The 15,273-nt window shown below is 45.2% G+C and overlaps 1 protein-coding gene across 1 annotated transcript; it reads left to right on the top strand.

Moving 5' to 3' along the window:
* The first annotated feature begins 1,231 nt into the window (after positions 1 to 1,231).
* On the top strand, positions 1,232 to 11,935 carry znf341 (zinc finger protein 341). Its single transcript, XM_080468645.1, has 16 exons — positions 1,232 to 1,278; positions 1,875 to 1,985; positions 2,154 to 2,359; positions 2,607 to 2,756; positions 3,111 to 3,395; positions 3,475 to 3,658; positions 5,643 to 5,736; positions 5,835 to 5,925; positions 6,025 to 6,187; positions 6,298 to 6,512; positions 7,527 to 7,735; positions 8,459 to 8,555; positions 8,643 to 8,775; positions 9,921 to 10,032; positions 10,113 to 10,183; positions 11,357 to 11,935. The coding sequence occupies exons 1-16, from the start codon at positions 1,248 to 1,250 to the stop codon at positions 11,869 to 11,871; spliced, it is 2,667 nt and encodes an 888-aa protein (XP_080324771.1). The 5' UTR covers positions 1,232 to 1,247; the 3' UTR covers positions 11,872 to 11,935.
* Positions 11,936 to 15,273: the final 3,338 nt, after the last annotated feature.

The following is a 15,273-nucleotide window of genomic DNA, read 5'->3' as shown; positions in this document are numbered from 1 at the left end:
CCGCCGGATCCCCACCGGAAACCTGCACTGCTCCTCCTTCAGAGGGGTAGAAACCTCACTTCATACCTGGTCAAAACTTTGTGGCCGCTCACAAAAGTAAGCGATCGGGGTAAAATACACCCAGCCCGAACGGCATCGCCGCGACTGGAGAGTCTCTTCGGGAGGAGTTCTTTCAGAAGAAGCGTCAGTCCAGCGGAAAACACACGGATTCGATCTGGTGTGGATATGTGGGGCAGATTAGCATGCTAGCCGAGGCATTAGCCGTTGTTTTCAGTCTCCTCGGTTTGTTGAGGCACGCAGGAAGCAGTCTGACAAAACTGGAAACGAAAGAGCACAAAGCAGAGAAATCCCCGCACATTCTTCACTCCAGCGGCCGCCGCTTCTTCACTGCTTCCCTCCGCGCGCGGTCCATCCAGAACAGCCACGTCACGACCCAGTTATCGGGCGATATTGTTGTTATTGTCCCAGCTGATCCACAGCTAAACAAGCCCCGGACGCTTTTCGCGCGAAATCTTTTTTGCCGCGAAACCGACACGTGCCTCGATCCGAGCCGGCCATTGGTCGAGAATTTGCGCCTTCCGCTGGGGAAAGGAGACATTTTGTGATTGGTCCAGATGATCGTCCGTCACGGTGCTGCGTGCTGCGTCATCAATAAAGCGACACCTGAAGGTGCATTCAAGCAACACGGGAAAAATATTGTTTTACTGGTCACGCTTAATTTGGTTAATTTCATTTCAATGTTACTCTTTAGAAACTCAAAAATAGATATTATCATAGTCTGTATTTTATAAGTAGTAGTGATAGCATTTATATTATTACAATCTCAGTATTAGTATAATCGTTCACACGTTATCATTGGTGCAATACATCCATTTGTACACCTTCGTTTTTTCCTCTCAATGCTAATATTACTATATTAAAAAATACGAACAGATGTAACTTAATTACAAACATATGCACATTTTTCTAAGTACATCTACACCGTTTCATACAATAAATATAAATACAAGCGCAAATGACAAAAGTGTCGAATGGTTCGTATTTCTGATGAGAATAAAACTGTGGTACGGACACAAATGTCTCACATATTAATCTTGTGGCGTTTACAAAAGCAATCCAATCGCATTCCGCGAGATTTTAACCACTTGTCTGCCACTTATGTTCGAAAATCTTCTTGCTTTGAGTGTGAACACTGGAATTTCCGGCGCGTGAAAGCTGCTCCTGAAGAGGCAGCAGGACGAGCCAAGATGGCGCAGGCAATATTTGAAGTGCTCGAAGGTAGGAGCATTTTATTCACAAGTCTGTTAAAAAAAAGGAGAATTAAGCCACAATGACCGTTTGAAATAAATTATATACTGCAGGGTGTGTGGGTAATCCAAAACAAGAGAAGAAAATGATGTTAGGGCGTGTGTTTGGGTCACAGAAAGGACAGGGAGGATGTAAACAAACAAACTGATTGATCACCAGTCAAACCTAAAATAATGAGATTAAGGAGGTTTATTAAAACGCTTTTGACAGGTGAATCTCACACACTGACATCCATGATGTGGTTAAACCTCACACACTGACATCCATGATGTGTTTTAACCTCACACACTGAGCTTCATGGTGTTCAAAACACTGTAGCTGTGTAAGCCTGCCATATTCAGAGGTAATTATGTGATATTCACTCTTCTGTTTGCATTTATTGCTGCCAGTGTAGACTCAATGTGCAATTTGTGTGAGATCCAAAGTCAGGATCATAGAATCAGAGGGAATATACATTCACTTCCTGTGTGTGATGTTCTGTAACTGAATGATCTTCTGAGTTTGCCCTGCTCATTATGGAGGGGTTGGATCGGTTCTGTACTTACTTACTTCCTGTTTTTTTCCAGGCATGGACAACCAGACGGTGTTGGCGGTCCAGTCCCTGCTGGACGGCCAAGGTGGAGTTCCAGACCCAAACAACCAGAACGTCTCTGGGACGCCCACCATCCAGTCTATGGGTACGTTACATAAACACAGCCTTGCTCTCTCGGTTTACTCTTAATTTGTTCAGTTCAGCTGAAAATGAAAGATTATGAGGCTTCACAACAGGTTAGGATTTCAATCTGAAATCAAAATGAGACAGATTGTGTCTTTCAGTTTTATTTTTCTCTCCTTCCTCCCTGCAGATGATGAAGACGTGTTCCTGTGTGGAAAGTGTAAAAAGCAGTTTAACTCTCTGTCCGCCTTCATGACGCACAAGAGGGAGCAGTGCCAGTCGGGCGCCACCTCCCTGGGTGCCCCCTCCCTGTCCACGGTGTCCTTGGCCTCCACCAACGCCTACACCCCCGTCCCCTCCATCAGCTCGGTGCCACAGACTGCTGCCAACAGACAGGTCCGGACATCAATCATTCACTTAAAATCAATCAAAGTGCAGAGCAGAAGCTGTGACAGTCCAGGATGTAGAAGGTCCTTTCTAACGTGTGTGTGTGTGTGTGTGTGTGTGTGTGTGTGTGTGTGTGTGTGTGTGTGTGTGTGTGTGTGTGTGTGTGTGTGTGTGTGTGTGTGTGTGTGTGTGTGTGTGTGTGTGTGTGTGTGTGTGTGTGTGTGTGTGTGTGTGTGTGTGCGCTCTCTCACATCAGGTATCCACCTACATCACCGTCCCTCCCTCCCCCCTCACACACACTCTGGTCCAAGGCAACGTGCTGGTCAGCGACGACGTTCTCATGTCGGCCATCTCGGCTTTCACCTCCATCGACCAGCCCATGGCTGCAATGCAGACGCCAGTGCAGGTAACAGAGGACGATAATGGCTACTCCTCCAGTCCTTAGGATTAGAATTTTTTTCAAAAAGGAAAAAAAAGGGGGGGGGAAATAAAAACATGAAAAAAAACAGTATAAGGGGGGAACTGAAAAACTTAAAATAAATAAATAAAAGGAGGGGAAAAGAAAAAAGGTTAAATAAGATGAATCTGTATGTATGAAAGAAGAAAAGTTTGGTAATCACTGGACTAGTTTTACTCAACACCACCATGTGGTACTATCTGGTATTACAAGGCTGAACAGCTCCTTTGATTTGACATGTGTTTGAGTATTTTTTTTTACTTCATTTTAATTACTAAAAACTGAGCTCTTCTTTTCCCGCAGAGTAACCTGAGCATGCACACAGCTGGCGTGTCCTACCTCCAGCACCACCCCCACCCTCACCACCACCACCATCACCACCACCAGCATCCGTCGGGCCACCCCTTGCCCTCCAGCCAGGCCCCCCCGGCCCAGCAGCCGCTTTCCTCCCAGGTCCCAGCGAGCCACAGCAACTCCGTGGTGCAGGTGTACAGCACGCTGCCCCACATGCCGGGGGGCGGCGGGGGAGGAGGCGGAGGCGGGGGGGAGATCCACACTCTGGGTCTGCAGCCGTTTCATCCTGTACAAGTGAGCGAGGCTCCAAATCTCAGGGTTCGGTGTGTGTACAGTCTGTCAGTGTGTGTGTGTGTGTGTGTGTGTGTCTCAGGTGCCCAGTCAATGTGTGGAGAGTCAGTCGTTCACCACGCCGCCCGTCTACAGCCCCGGGAAGCAGGGCGCCAAGACCAAGACCTGCAGCATCACCACCAACATGGCGGAGCTGGGAGACTTCGAGAAGGTCATCATCCCCAAACGGCCGCGGATCAGCAAGAAGAGCGCAGACGGAGCCGCTGGTAAAATGACCCCAAGAGTGACAGCAGCTCTCACACACACACACACATTCAGCTTCACCATTTAAAAAATGAGCTTTAAATATAGACGATACATTTATCTTTATTAATTTGTTCCAGACATGTCAAAACCCTGTAATTCTGGTGTTGCTTTGAGCCCGGTAGCGTCTGGGCTGATGAACTCGTGACTCTTTCCCTCTTGCTGGACGGACACCAGAGCAGATCGGTCAACTGACGTTAATCAAGCTGTGATAGAGAGATAAATCCTGTAGTTTGACTCTTAAAAACCTTTTACTACAGATATTTTGGACATTTCCAGGGCCCGGGTGTTCAAAACTGGGTTATCTCTTAACCCGCCGTTAAATACGTTAACTTTAACAGCACTGTTATCTTGTTGTTCAAAACTCGGTTAAAAACGTTAACAGTGGTTAACTCTGGATGTCAGTTCAACAAAGAAATTATAAGGTGTACTGTGGACTTAACGTTGTTATAAATCAATACTCTATCAAGAGTTACGCCTCCACTACCGGTTTGGGAGAAGATCAACATCCTCTCTGATGCTAGAAGAGGAGAGCTGAGTTGTCCTCAAGATCATAGTTGTAATAAAATATTATTTGGAGTTTACCTTAGTACTTAAGCATTTGGGCAGCATATAATAAACGGTGCATTCTGATGCATTGTTGACTAAATAGGACATTGTGACGTGATAAATCGGGGGCCAGTTGATCTTGAACGAACCAAACGTCAAATATGATATAGATGAAACCTCCTTATTAAAAACCACAGAACTGAACCAATATAAAGATGTATATAATATATATTACTACCTTCAGAAGCCACATTCAGTCCAGTTTCATCTTGAGTGGCTGGACTGGTAAAATATTGATATAAAAACCTTTAAATTTACACTTGAAAGTTTTTCCTTGTTGTGGTCACGGTGTACGTGATGAAACTGCAAAATCACACAATTAGTACTGAAAATGATTACAATGTCACTATAAAGTACATTTTAATGAAACATTCTGCTGAAAAATACCGTGAAACGTTAAACAAACCAGAAACCCTCTGATAAATCCTTTATAACCTCCTGGTTTGGTTTGTGGAGCCGGGTGGGGTCAAGTGCAGGACTCTGCTGTGAAGGTGGAGATTTACGTCAAAGAAAGAAAGAAATTTGAAGGAGGAATTGAAAGTGGGCGGAGCCTTGGGCAGAGCGGCATGAGGGATGCTAACCGCTGACGTTAACCGCACTGTTAACTTTGACGGCGACGTTAGCTAACGGCATGACTGACCGCGTTTTGAACAACACATATTTAACGGTCGGTTAGCTAACGGCGGGTTAAGGATTTAACCACTGGTTAAGGATTTAACCAGTGGTTAAAATAACCGAGTTTTGAACAACCGGGCCCAGATGTTTCAGTGCTGAAGGCGCCGCTGCGTCGGCGCACGTCTGCATGTTGTGTTAAATATTAAAACACTGCAGATTAAATAAAACACAAATTAGAAACAATAAACATTTCCTCTGTAAGTTTTACACTTTGTGAAGTCACCCGGCGGGACACATCCAACCCAGTTTAGGTCCGAGGGCCGAGGGCCGAGAGTAACTCAATACGCCACCTTGTGGTAGAAAGTTTTATTACTGGTTGGTTTGATCGCTGACATCACTGACAATACATGGATATAAAATGTTTCGGCTTTCTGTCTGTTGATGCTTTAAAATAACTGATTTATATCAAACTTTTGTGTTTTCACAGCTTTCTGAACAAATTTAAATGGTTGATGTTGTTTATTTTCTCATTTTAAAGCTTGAAAAGATTTTCTACACTCAACAGTCTGAACCTGCAAAAAGTACACTTAATATCACTTCCATGAGATTCTAACTAACAGTAAAATGAGTGTTCTGACATTCCACCAGATTTAACATCATAAAAACATGATTCTCTCATTCAAGTCTTAAAAAAAACCCAAAACACTTGATTTTTCTGGTCAGAAGAGCAGCTGAAGGGAAAAGGGCCCAAGCTGAAGTGCACCTACTGCGACAAGGTCTTCTCCAAGAACTTCGACCTTCAGCAGCACATCAGGAGGCGAGTTTCTGTTCTGCACACTGACTGTATGTTGTTTGTGAAAGAGAGAGAGAGAGAGAGAGAGAGAGACAGCTCTGACCCCGCTCTTCGTCCTGCAGCCACACAGGAGAGAAGCCGTTTCAGTGCATCGTCTGCGGCCGAGCCTTCGCACAGAAGTCCAACGTGAAGAAACACATGCAGACACACAAGGTCGTCCCTCCTGGATGTCAACGCTGCCGTCTCAAGATTAACGTTATTGAGATTTATTTTGATTTCTCCCCACGTCTAATGTCCCCTTTTACGTTAAAGGTGTGGCCGATGGGCGTGGCCAGCACCGTGTCCAGGCTGCCAATCACAGTGAAGGTGGTGCCCCTGCCAGCCAGTGAGGAAGAGGGGGGCGGGGCTCCGCAGCATCACGACGACGGGGAGGAGGAGGGTCCGCCGCAAGGAGAGGAAGAGGCGGAGCAAACAGGTGGCGGGAGTGAAACAGGATACGTTTCACAGAGAATCTGACCACAGCTGGGAAGCTGGGACTGATTGTTGTTTGTTTGTTTGTTTGTTTGTTTGTTTGTTTGTTTGCAGAGGGACCCGGCGAGCTGGAGGAGAGCGGGACAGACGCCCAGGCGGCCGAGCCGGAGGACGGCCAGGGAGACGACGCACAGGACGGACCCCCGCAGGCCGCTCAGAGCAAACGCATGGTGGTGATCGACAGCTCCTACCAGTGTCAGTTCTGCGCCGGCAAGTTCAAGACCTACTTCCAGCTCAAGTCCCACCTGACTCAGCACAAAGGAGAGCAGGCGAGTGCAGCAGCTCAAACATCCAGACGGAAACCACACAGTGAGGCCGGTAACATGTTGATTAGTAACACGCTGCTCTCATATCACCTCTTTTTTCAGTAACGAGTAATCTAACGCGTTACTATTTCCAAACCAGGAATCAGATTAAAGTTACTTTTCCAAGTCACTGTGTGTTACTGTTGTAGCGTCCAGCAGGACGAGTTTCTTGTCTGTAAAGCCGCTTTGTTATTAAACAGAACCGGGCTGCTTCTACACACACACACACACACACACAAACAATGCATGCAGTCTCTGCACGCTCACCTGACCCACCCCCCCCTCTCCACTCTCAGCCAATCACAGGCCAACGCGCACTAGCGTTCAGGCGACACAAAAGATCCGGAACCAACAAAATTCAACACTAAACCTCAACAGTGCAACAAGAAGACAACTACAGAGAAGTTACACTGTTTTTGTAATTTTCCTGAGTAAAAAGATATATTGGCAGGAAGCCCCGCCCCTTTTTTTAAATTAATCAATCTATCAATGAAAGACTTCATTTGTCCCCAGGGGGCAATTAAAAGGTCACATAGAGCAGGTAGTGCAAATAAATAAATAGGTAAATAGTGCAACAACAGACTCCAACTACATCTCTGAGTAAATAATCACCAGTAATAGTAAAAATCAGATAATAAAACCATGAATCAGATATAAAAACAACAAAGAATGAAGGTCAAAGGTTAAATATGAATCAGCAGGAGGCCAGGCGGTGATCAGAACGGAGTTTCTGGAAGAAAAAAACACTTGTCATTTTTATGTTGAGACGGTCGGGGGTGTTTTCAGCAAAGTCACTTGTAATCTGACTGGGTTACTTTTAAAAACAAGTAATCACTAAAGTAACTAAGTTACTTTTTAAAGGAGTAACTAGTAATCAGTAATGGGATGATTGTTTTCCACGGTGTCGGCCGCAGACCTGCGTTCCCCTGGTGTGTGTCTCCCCTCACTGATCCAGAGCTTTTCGGTTCTCGGCCGCAGGTCTACAAGTGTGTGCTGAAGTCGTGCTCGCAGACCTTCCAGAAGCTGGACCAGTTCCTGGAGCACATCCGGACGCACCAGGAGCAGCTCACCTACCGCTGCCACCTCTGCAGCAAGGTCTTCCCCTCGCTCTTCGAGCTGGGCGTCCACCAGTACTCCCACTGCTTCTGCCCCCAGCAGAGCAGCCGCAAGGAGGCCACCGTGTACAGGTCAGCCCCGGAACCGCCACTGTCCTGCTGCGTCCGCTCTGAACTGCCGGACCGCCACTGTCCTGCTGCGTCCGCTCTGAACTGCCGGACCGCCACTGTCCTGCTGCGTCCGCTCTGAACTGCCGGAACCGCCGCAAAACGAGCCCATAACACAATCACCTCAGGCTCATCGAGACTCGTTAAGCTTATGTTGTCCTCGGCAGTCATTCAGTCATTAAAACTAAAGTAGAGTCAAGTGCCGCGTCAGGATGTTTACAAAAACGATTTACTTTTAAACCCCTGCTACGCTAAGCTAATATATTCCGACAGATTTCTCAGAACCGGAACTCGTTCAGCACTTATTGCATCTAAAGAAAGAGCAGACAGGCGAGCTGTTAAAAAAGCTGAGAACTTAACCTTTGAATTCATACATTAGTCATGGACGTGTCTTGCAGGACTTTTTAGCCATAAAAAAATCTAGAATATCTCTTCCCTTTTAGAAAAAGTGATATTCTAGATATATTATCCTCAAAAACATTATTATATAATCACACGCCCACAAATTAACTCTTTAATGTAACCGTCAGACTCTCCTCAGACACTAATAAAAACCAGAGAAAAACTTAATCCCTCTGATGTTTTGCTTCCAGAGACACAAAATGATGAAATATGTATTTTGTGTTTGTGGTTTGACTCGGTCACCGTTTGTTAATCGCTTCCCTCGCTCATGTTTCCGTCCTCCAGATGTGTGAAGTGTCAGAGCAGATATTCCACTCAGGAGGCTCTGGAGCAACATCTGCTCACGGCCTCGCACAGCTTCCCCTGCCCGCACTGTCAGAAGGTAACCCCCACCCCCACCGTTCCCCCCTCCCCTCTCCTCTGTGAACATCAGCCCAGATGTTTCCTCCTCCTTCTCTTTCCCGGGCAGGTGTTTCCATGTGAGCGATACTTCAGGCGCCACCTCCCCACGCACGGAGTCGGAGGAAGGTTCAAGTGTCAGATCTGCAAGAAGGCCTTCAAGACGGAGCACTACCTCAAGCTGCACACACGGATTCACTCAGGTGGGACGTTTGTGAATGGCATCGACGACCCGAAATGATCAAACTTTAAAAAAAAAAAGAAGCAGCATGTTCTCTATGTTTCACACAGTCTGCTGAGATTTGGGAAAAAGTGGGTTTCTTTAAGTTGGAGTCATGTTGTGCAAAATGCACTTTGAAATGGTTTTCCAACAGTAAAATTCATCCCTGTACCTGGAATGACGGCCCAGAAGTAAAGAAAGTCTTTCCTCCCTCTCTATGGCTCGTTTCAATTTTAAACAGTGTGTTGCTCCAACGAGCCAATCAGAAATCAAACCCTGTATAGTGTCATCGGAGGGTTCAGCCAATCCCAATCAAGGCAGGCAGCTCTGCTCTGGCACATGGCACCACGAGAGGAAGTACTTCCTCCTCTTCCCAAGATGGGCATGTGTGGGCAGAGCCAGTCCAGCTCACACAGACACAGCAGATTCTGAATGCAGCTCCTATGAGCCAAAATTCAAATGGATGAAAATCAAGGAAAAGCTAAGTTTGGGGCATTAAAGTTTGAACACAACGTTTTTGGACCAACGAGACCACGAGAAAGTTTTAGATAATATGACCCCTTTAAGAGAAGGAAAGTATAATTTAGCAGTGTGGATTATTTTTGAGAGAGGTGAGCACTAAAGCATGATACATAAAGATAAATAGATAGTTATTCTTAAATAAAAATGAATAAACGTGCCCCAAAACTCAAGGACCTTTTTGTTTATTAGTATAATCACTTCAGCATTGTGATGTCAGAGCTTCACTGTGGAGCCACGGTGTACCTCCTGCTTTACATGTATTGTCCACTTGATGGCGCAGTGGAGCAAATGAAGCACGAGGCTTCGTGAAGTAAATAAGACTGAAAACAAAAGATATTTTTAGGTTGGGTTTGTCGAGCAGTGGAGAAAGTGTCCGTTGGAGATGATGAGGGTGGAGGGCTGCAATCTAACAAGTGTTTCTGTGAGGGATTAAGAAAAGAGCTGAGGCGTCACATTGTGTCTGGAGTGTTGGATTAGAGGTTTCTGATGGTGGTGATCATCACAAATAGAAGTAGAAATAAAACTTCAAGCAGGTGGAAAATGTCCGGGTACTGTGCTTCCTGCCATATGAATCCTCCACATACACCACCTGTGCTCCTGTTCCAGGTGAGAAGCCGTACAAATGTTCCCTCTGTGAGGCGACGTTCAACAGGAAGGACAAAGTGAAACGACACATGCTCATCCACGAGCCCTTCAAGAAGTACAAGTGTCCCTTCAGGTGGGGAAGCGCTGCTCCGTCTCCTCCTGCTTCCGCTGCTTCTCCAGTTTACAGGTTCTCGCTATGTTTTCCTCCGCCAGGACTCACGTGGGCTGCACCAAAGAGTTCAACAGACCCGACAAGCTCAAGGCCCACATCCTCTCTCATTCTGGTGAGTGAAGGAAACGCATGCGTCCACGTTACAGAAGATTTGTCACAAAGCCGGGGCCGGCGCTTTTTCAAAAAGTTGCATTTTCAACGGCTAATGTGTAAACGGGGCCTTCGATCTGTTGCAATTTGCAGTTTCATAGATTTCCCTGATGTTTTTTAAATAATCAATTGAATTTAAATCTTTCCCATAGAGGAATTAGATCATTACATTTCCATGAACACTTTATAGGCCAGGGGTGTCACACACATTTTAGTTCAGGGGCCACATGCAGCTCCATTTCCTCCTGACCGGTGAAAAAGTGCCACGATGACCTTTAAAGTTTTTCTTCACGGTGGCGCAGAGTACCCATGATGGGAATGTCTTTATTTGAACATTTACTGTGGAGAATGACTACAGTCTCAACATGAAGGGCCGGATTGGGCCACGGGCCTTATGTTTGACACCGCCAGAATAAAGTTATCTGATTGGCGCGCAGGTGTGCACCAAGAATATCATCTGGAAGCCTGTCGGGATTGACGACAGATCAATCGTCTCCGAATCGGCAAGTTGTGCTTTTCCACCACCGCTAAAGTCCAACTGGACCAATCCGGTCAGACAGACGTGTTTCCATGACAACATATTAATCAGGTTAAACACCAAATGCTCTGAGGAATCACAACCGACTCCAGTGACGTATAAAGAAACAAACAACCAACTTCCTACAGATATTCTAAACTTCTTTTTTTAACAGAGATGAAGGTTATAACAGGGGAGTGGATTTCAAGTTAAAACACGGTAGATTTCGCTCGACACTAAAGTCATTTGGTCTTTCAAGGCGTAGCGTGAGGTTGTGGAACTGATTGGAGGCGGGGCTCAGGCAGCGTCCAACCACAACCGAGTTCAAAAAACTGTGCCAAAAGAAAAAAGTACAGGGAGGAGGAAAGGCTGTGGCACTGCTCTAACAATGATTTATTATCTGTTTATATTATTTATTTACAATTTTCTTTTTAATATCTGTATTTTTTTATAGATATGAACATAAATAACCACTGTGGTGTAGAAAGTAAATAAGCTTCGTCCTGCTCCTTTTTGGTGCATTATTTATTTATCTAATTATTTGTTTGGCTTTGCTCTGTTACGTTTGTTTTGTGTGTTTTAATAGATTTTTTGCTGTCGCCCGGCTCTCTCCTGCAGGCATCAAACCCTACAAGTGTCTGTTCTGTCAGAAGGCGTTCAGCCGCCGGGCGCACATGATGGAGCACCAGCAGTCCCACACCGACAACTACCGCTTCAGATGCTCCGCCTGCAACAAGGGCTTCACCCGGCAGAGCTACTACAGAGACCACAAGTGTCCCACGGTGGCTAACATGGCGGGAGGAGGCACAGAGGGGGAGGAGGAAGACGAAGAAGAAGAGGAGGAGGAGGAAGAGGAGGAGGATGAGGATGGAGATCATGAGGGGAGAAGGCAAAGGCTCGATAGGAAAGCAAAGGGTCCAGGGACTGCAGGGGGAGACGAGGAGTCGACTGAGAACCAGCAGGAGGAGGCTCAGGAGGAGGAGGAGGAGAGGAGGAGTGATGAAGGCTGTCAGGCAGCCATGTCCATCACCATGGAAGGACAGACGGACAGAGAGGACGAGGACGACGGCATCCAGAGCGATCAGCCGGTTCAGAGCGGCGAGCGGAGCTGCCTGCAGCCGCCGTGTCTGTAGTTTTATTTATGGCAGTGGATTCTAATTTGTTTTAAATTAAAACGTTAAGTCACTGACGCTGCAGGAGCTGTCATCGTGCTTCATTTCAAAATCCAAAGCAATGCCAACATATGCAAGGACGACACAAATTATTATTAAAAAATAGTAATAAAACCTGAAATGTAATAACTTCTCAATAATGTAAGATGCTGAACCCAAAGCATAAAAACTTTGTCCTTTACCACATTATTTGACCGGCAAAATATTTTCCCTTAAATCCTGTAATAATTTCATTACTTTATAGAGGGAATCAATGATTTATTAATTATGGAGCTTATTGCTTCAATGCAGTGTAGTATGCTACACAATCACCCCATCCCTCACACACATATATATATACACACATATACATATGTATATGTGTGTGCAGGGGTAAAAGACGAGCGTCTATGTTTAGAATGTACGGCAGCTACACCACTAACTATGGACCACCACTAAAATTGTGCGTACCGGTACACATTGTACCCGCAAAGTTGTTTTTGTCACATACTTTGTGTAAGAAGTGACGTACGAATCTTTCAGGACCCGTTTTGTGGGTAAGCAAACTTTATAAATGAGGCCCCCAATCCCAGATCTGTCCGGGGCGGGGCTTGTGCCTGCGCCCAAGAGATGCCTTGTCGGCCATCTTGGATTCCCCACTGGCAGCCTCTCCCTGCGCCTCCCGATAACGTCACACGATTGATAACTTTTTCATAAAAATTCTACTTTTGTAGCCATTGCCAATATTATAATCAGTAAGATATTTGTAATGAAAAATGTATTTGTTAAAACAGTGAAACATCTCTACATTATATCTGTACAAATTTTTAAAAGTCTAATTTGTTATTTTGTAAATAGATGATTATTTTGACTTCCTTGTGAAAACACAGCTCTGGAAAAAATGAGGAGACCACTGCAAAGTTATCAGTTTCTCTGATTTTACTACTTATCGGTATGTGTTTGAGTAAAATGGACATTGTTGTTTCATTCTATAAACTACTGACAACAATTCTCCCAAATTCCAAATAATAATATTGTCATTTAGAGCATTTATTTGCAGAAAATGACAAAGATATATAACAAGGTCAAAATAACAAAAAAAAGATGCAATGTTTCCAGACCTCAAATAATGTGAAGAAAACAAGATCATATTCATTTTAAAACAACACAATACGAATGTTTTAACTTCACCCTGATGTTTAATCCCAGCTGTCCCGGCATGCTCTCCACCCGGCTTTCACATTGTTCTTGGGAGACTTTATTCCACTCCTGGCGCAGTAGCTCAGCTTTGTTTGATGTCTTGTGACCCTCCATCTTCCTCTTGATCACATTCCAGAGGTTTTCAATGGGGATCAGGTCTGGAGATCGGGCTGGCCATGACAGGGTCTTGATCGTCCTGCTGGAAGAACCGATCCTCAGAGTTTGGGAACATCGTCAGAGCAGAAGGAAGCAAGTTTTCCTCCAAGATAACTTTGTATGTGGCTTCATTCATGCGTCCTTCGCAAAGACCAATCTGCCCAAGTGCAGCCTGGCTGAAGCGCCCCCGGATCATCACCCATCCTCCGCCAGATTTCCCAGCAGGTGCCAGACACTGTAGCTTGTCGGCCTCTCCAGGTCGCCGTCTGACCATTAGACGACCAGCTGTTGGGCATAATAATATATATTTTAAGTTTGTTCTTGGTCTGAAATAAATGTGATAGTATTAAGATTGGAGCTGCCACACCCTACTACCAGACTATTAATACTACCACATATTTATTGTATGAGTCACTTTTTATCCACACGTTTTTTTAAATAACATAGTAAATTCATGTCATGTATTTTCATTATATTGGTCAGTAACAAATCACCGATCTGAATGCTGACAGAAGCGAAAAACTCAAAATGGCGGACGAGGAGGAGTTTCCTGACTACGTAAGTCAAGGGAATCCAGAGGAATTCCGCTATCCAATCAAAATGCATATTTTCCGGGTAAGATGGAGCGCGTCACTGACTCGGGATCATGAATCGGGAAAATAACGGCCGAGATCTTCACATACCTACTAATGGCATCCGATCTGTCACCAGTCCATAGGACGTCTGGTTCTCTCTATTTTGTTCACGTTTATAGCGTATTGTTCTCTGAACACACACGTGTGTGGTTTCACGACAAAAACAAGCAACAGCGCCCTCCCGTGGCCAGGCATACTAACTACACCATTGTCATTGTGTCTGCTGCTGCAGTGTGAACGCAACACTTTTCTTTTAAAGGATCAGGTGTCACATGAAATGTTGTCGCGTAAATGAGGCCTAAGTTGTGAAGAAGCTTTCTTCCTATTAAAGTGCATGAAGGCTCTGCCATCAGCCAGAGGATGGCTGCTGAACTCACCGTCATCCAGGAGTTTCTCTTTTCCTTCGTGGAACAGTTTGATTCGGATGTTGGAGTCTGGAATCCCCTCCTGCGCCGTGGCGAGGAACTGCAACATCAAGCAACACAATGGAAACCAGGTTTCTTTAAAAATGTTATCAATCTTTTGAAAAGCACATAAAATGCAATAATAACAGACATCAGATAAATATAATGTAACCCTAACTGAGCATTACTGTACCATTCTCTGATCTAACGGTTTACACTAATTACACACACAAATAACCTTGATGTGAAGGATGAGGATGTGAAAGTAGGTGACAAGAAAAAGGAAAGAAGAGTTGCAAATAGTAAATATGAGGTCAATATGACTGTTTTGTTAACAAGGAAAATAATCCTGCATGAGACGGGAACGCTAACCTCTTGAAAATTCAATGTGAGTTGGTGGCAGCTGGTTGACAGCATCTCAAGTTTTTTTCTCACCTGTTCTTCCTCCACCTCCTTCAAGACCGCAGCTACGTCGGTGCCTTGAAGCTTCCATGTATATTTCCTGGACTTTCAGCTCAACCTGGTTCATCAGCACCGCCACAAACTCCTCAGAGTCCAGGTCAACTTCCTCACTTGTGTCTTTACACTGGAGGATGATCAATGACGTTGGAAGAGACATTTTTAAATCCTGTTGAGAGAAAAAGGAGTTGACGTAAACAATATAGTTTAGAATTAAGAGGTGTTTTACCATTGAGACTTGTCGCATGTTCGCCCGGTGCTTCAATCCAAGTATTGCGGCGTTCAGCGTTCCAAACAGCCGGGGCAGCTTGTACTTCTCCTGCTCCGCCAGCAGCTTCTGCTCCAATTCCTCCAGGGTCTGTCCTTTACTAATCAAAACACAGAGAAAAGATGGCCGCTTGTGATGGAGCATGGCAGCTGTGTCAGACGTGGTGACTGATCATTTGTATTGATGAACCTCCCCTCGACCGGCGTCTCACCTGCAGAGTTTGGCCTCCCCAGGATGTTTCATGCCGTCAAGCTGTTGGCTT

This window comes from Lipophrys pholis, assembly GCF_963383615.2.
Source record: "Lipophrys pholis genome assembly, chromosome: 8".
Taxonomy (NCBI): domain Eukaryota; kingdom Metazoa; phylum Chordata; class Actinopteri; order Blenniiformes; family Blenniidae; genus Lipophrys; species Lipophrys pholis.
Note: the sequence above shows the minus strand (reverse complement) of the source record. Positions and strands in the feature narration are given on the sequence as shown.

Coding starts and splice junctions, on each gene's coding strand:
- znf341 (XM_080468645.1), top strand. CDS start 1,248: ATGGCGCAGGCAATATTTGAAGTGCTCGAAG. Junction 2,360..2,606: donor AGACTGCTGCCAACAGACAG/GTCCGGACATCA, acceptor CTCTCACATCAG/GTATCCACCTACATCACCGT. Junction 8,556..8,642: donor CCTGCCCGCACTGTCAGAAG/GTAACCCCCACC, acceptor TTTCCCGGGCAG/GTGTTTCCATGTGAGCGATA.